This window comes from Eimeria mitis, genomic scaffold (genome assembly GCF_000499745.2).
Source record: "Eimeria mitis Houghton genomic scaffold, Emh_scaff511, whole genome shotgun sequence".
Classification (NCBI taxonomy): domain Eukaryota; phylum Apicomplexa; class Conoidasida; order Eucoccidiorida; family Eimeriidae; genus Eimeria; species Eimeria mitis.
In genome coordinates this window covers 8,635-9,031 of record NW_013573406.1, presented here as the reverse complement: position 1 = coordinate 9,031, position 397 = coordinate 8,635, and the positions used below count along the sequence as shown (strand labels likewise).

General features: G+C 58.2%; 1 protein-coding gene across 1 annotated transcript in view; it reads right to left on the bottom strand.

Annotated features, from left to right (window-relative positions):
* EMH_0014660 (uncharacterized protein) overlaps positions 1 to 397 on the bottom strand; it is a gene marked incomplete at both ends in the record, with an annotated part of 10,935 nt that overhangs the window by 4,531 nt on the left and 6,007 nt on the right. Inside the window, 2 exons of the mRNA XM_013500192.1 lie at positions 3 to 30; positions 303 to 397. Of these exons, the coding sequence (XP_013355646.1) occupies positions 3 to 30; positions 303 to 397 (123 nt within the window). The remainder of the gene's footprint in view (positions 1 to 2; positions 31 to 302) is intronic.

Genomic DNA, 397 nt, shown 5'->3' with positions numbered 1-397 from the left:
TGCTGCTGCTGCTGCTGCTGGTGCTGCTGACTGTTGCGCGGTGAGAATCGTGTGCTGCTGCTGCTGCAGCAGCAGCAGCAGCAGCAGCAGAGTTTCTCTGGGGTGCTCGTGCTGCAGCAGAATGTTTTGCTGCTGCTGCTGCTTCTTCCTGCTGCAGCTGCTGCATGCAAAAAGCAGCAGATTGCTCCATCCAGCATTGATAGGCCGCCCAGGTAACAGCACACAGCAGCAGCGTTGCTGCTGCTGCTGCTGCTGTTGCTGCTGCTGCAGCAACACCATGCCACTGCAGCAGCCATGCTAACAGAGAGAATACGCTGCTGCTCTGTTGTGCTGCATGCACAGCCTGCTGTCCTTCTTCTCCTCTTCCTGCTGCTGCTGTTGCTGCTGCTGCTGCTGC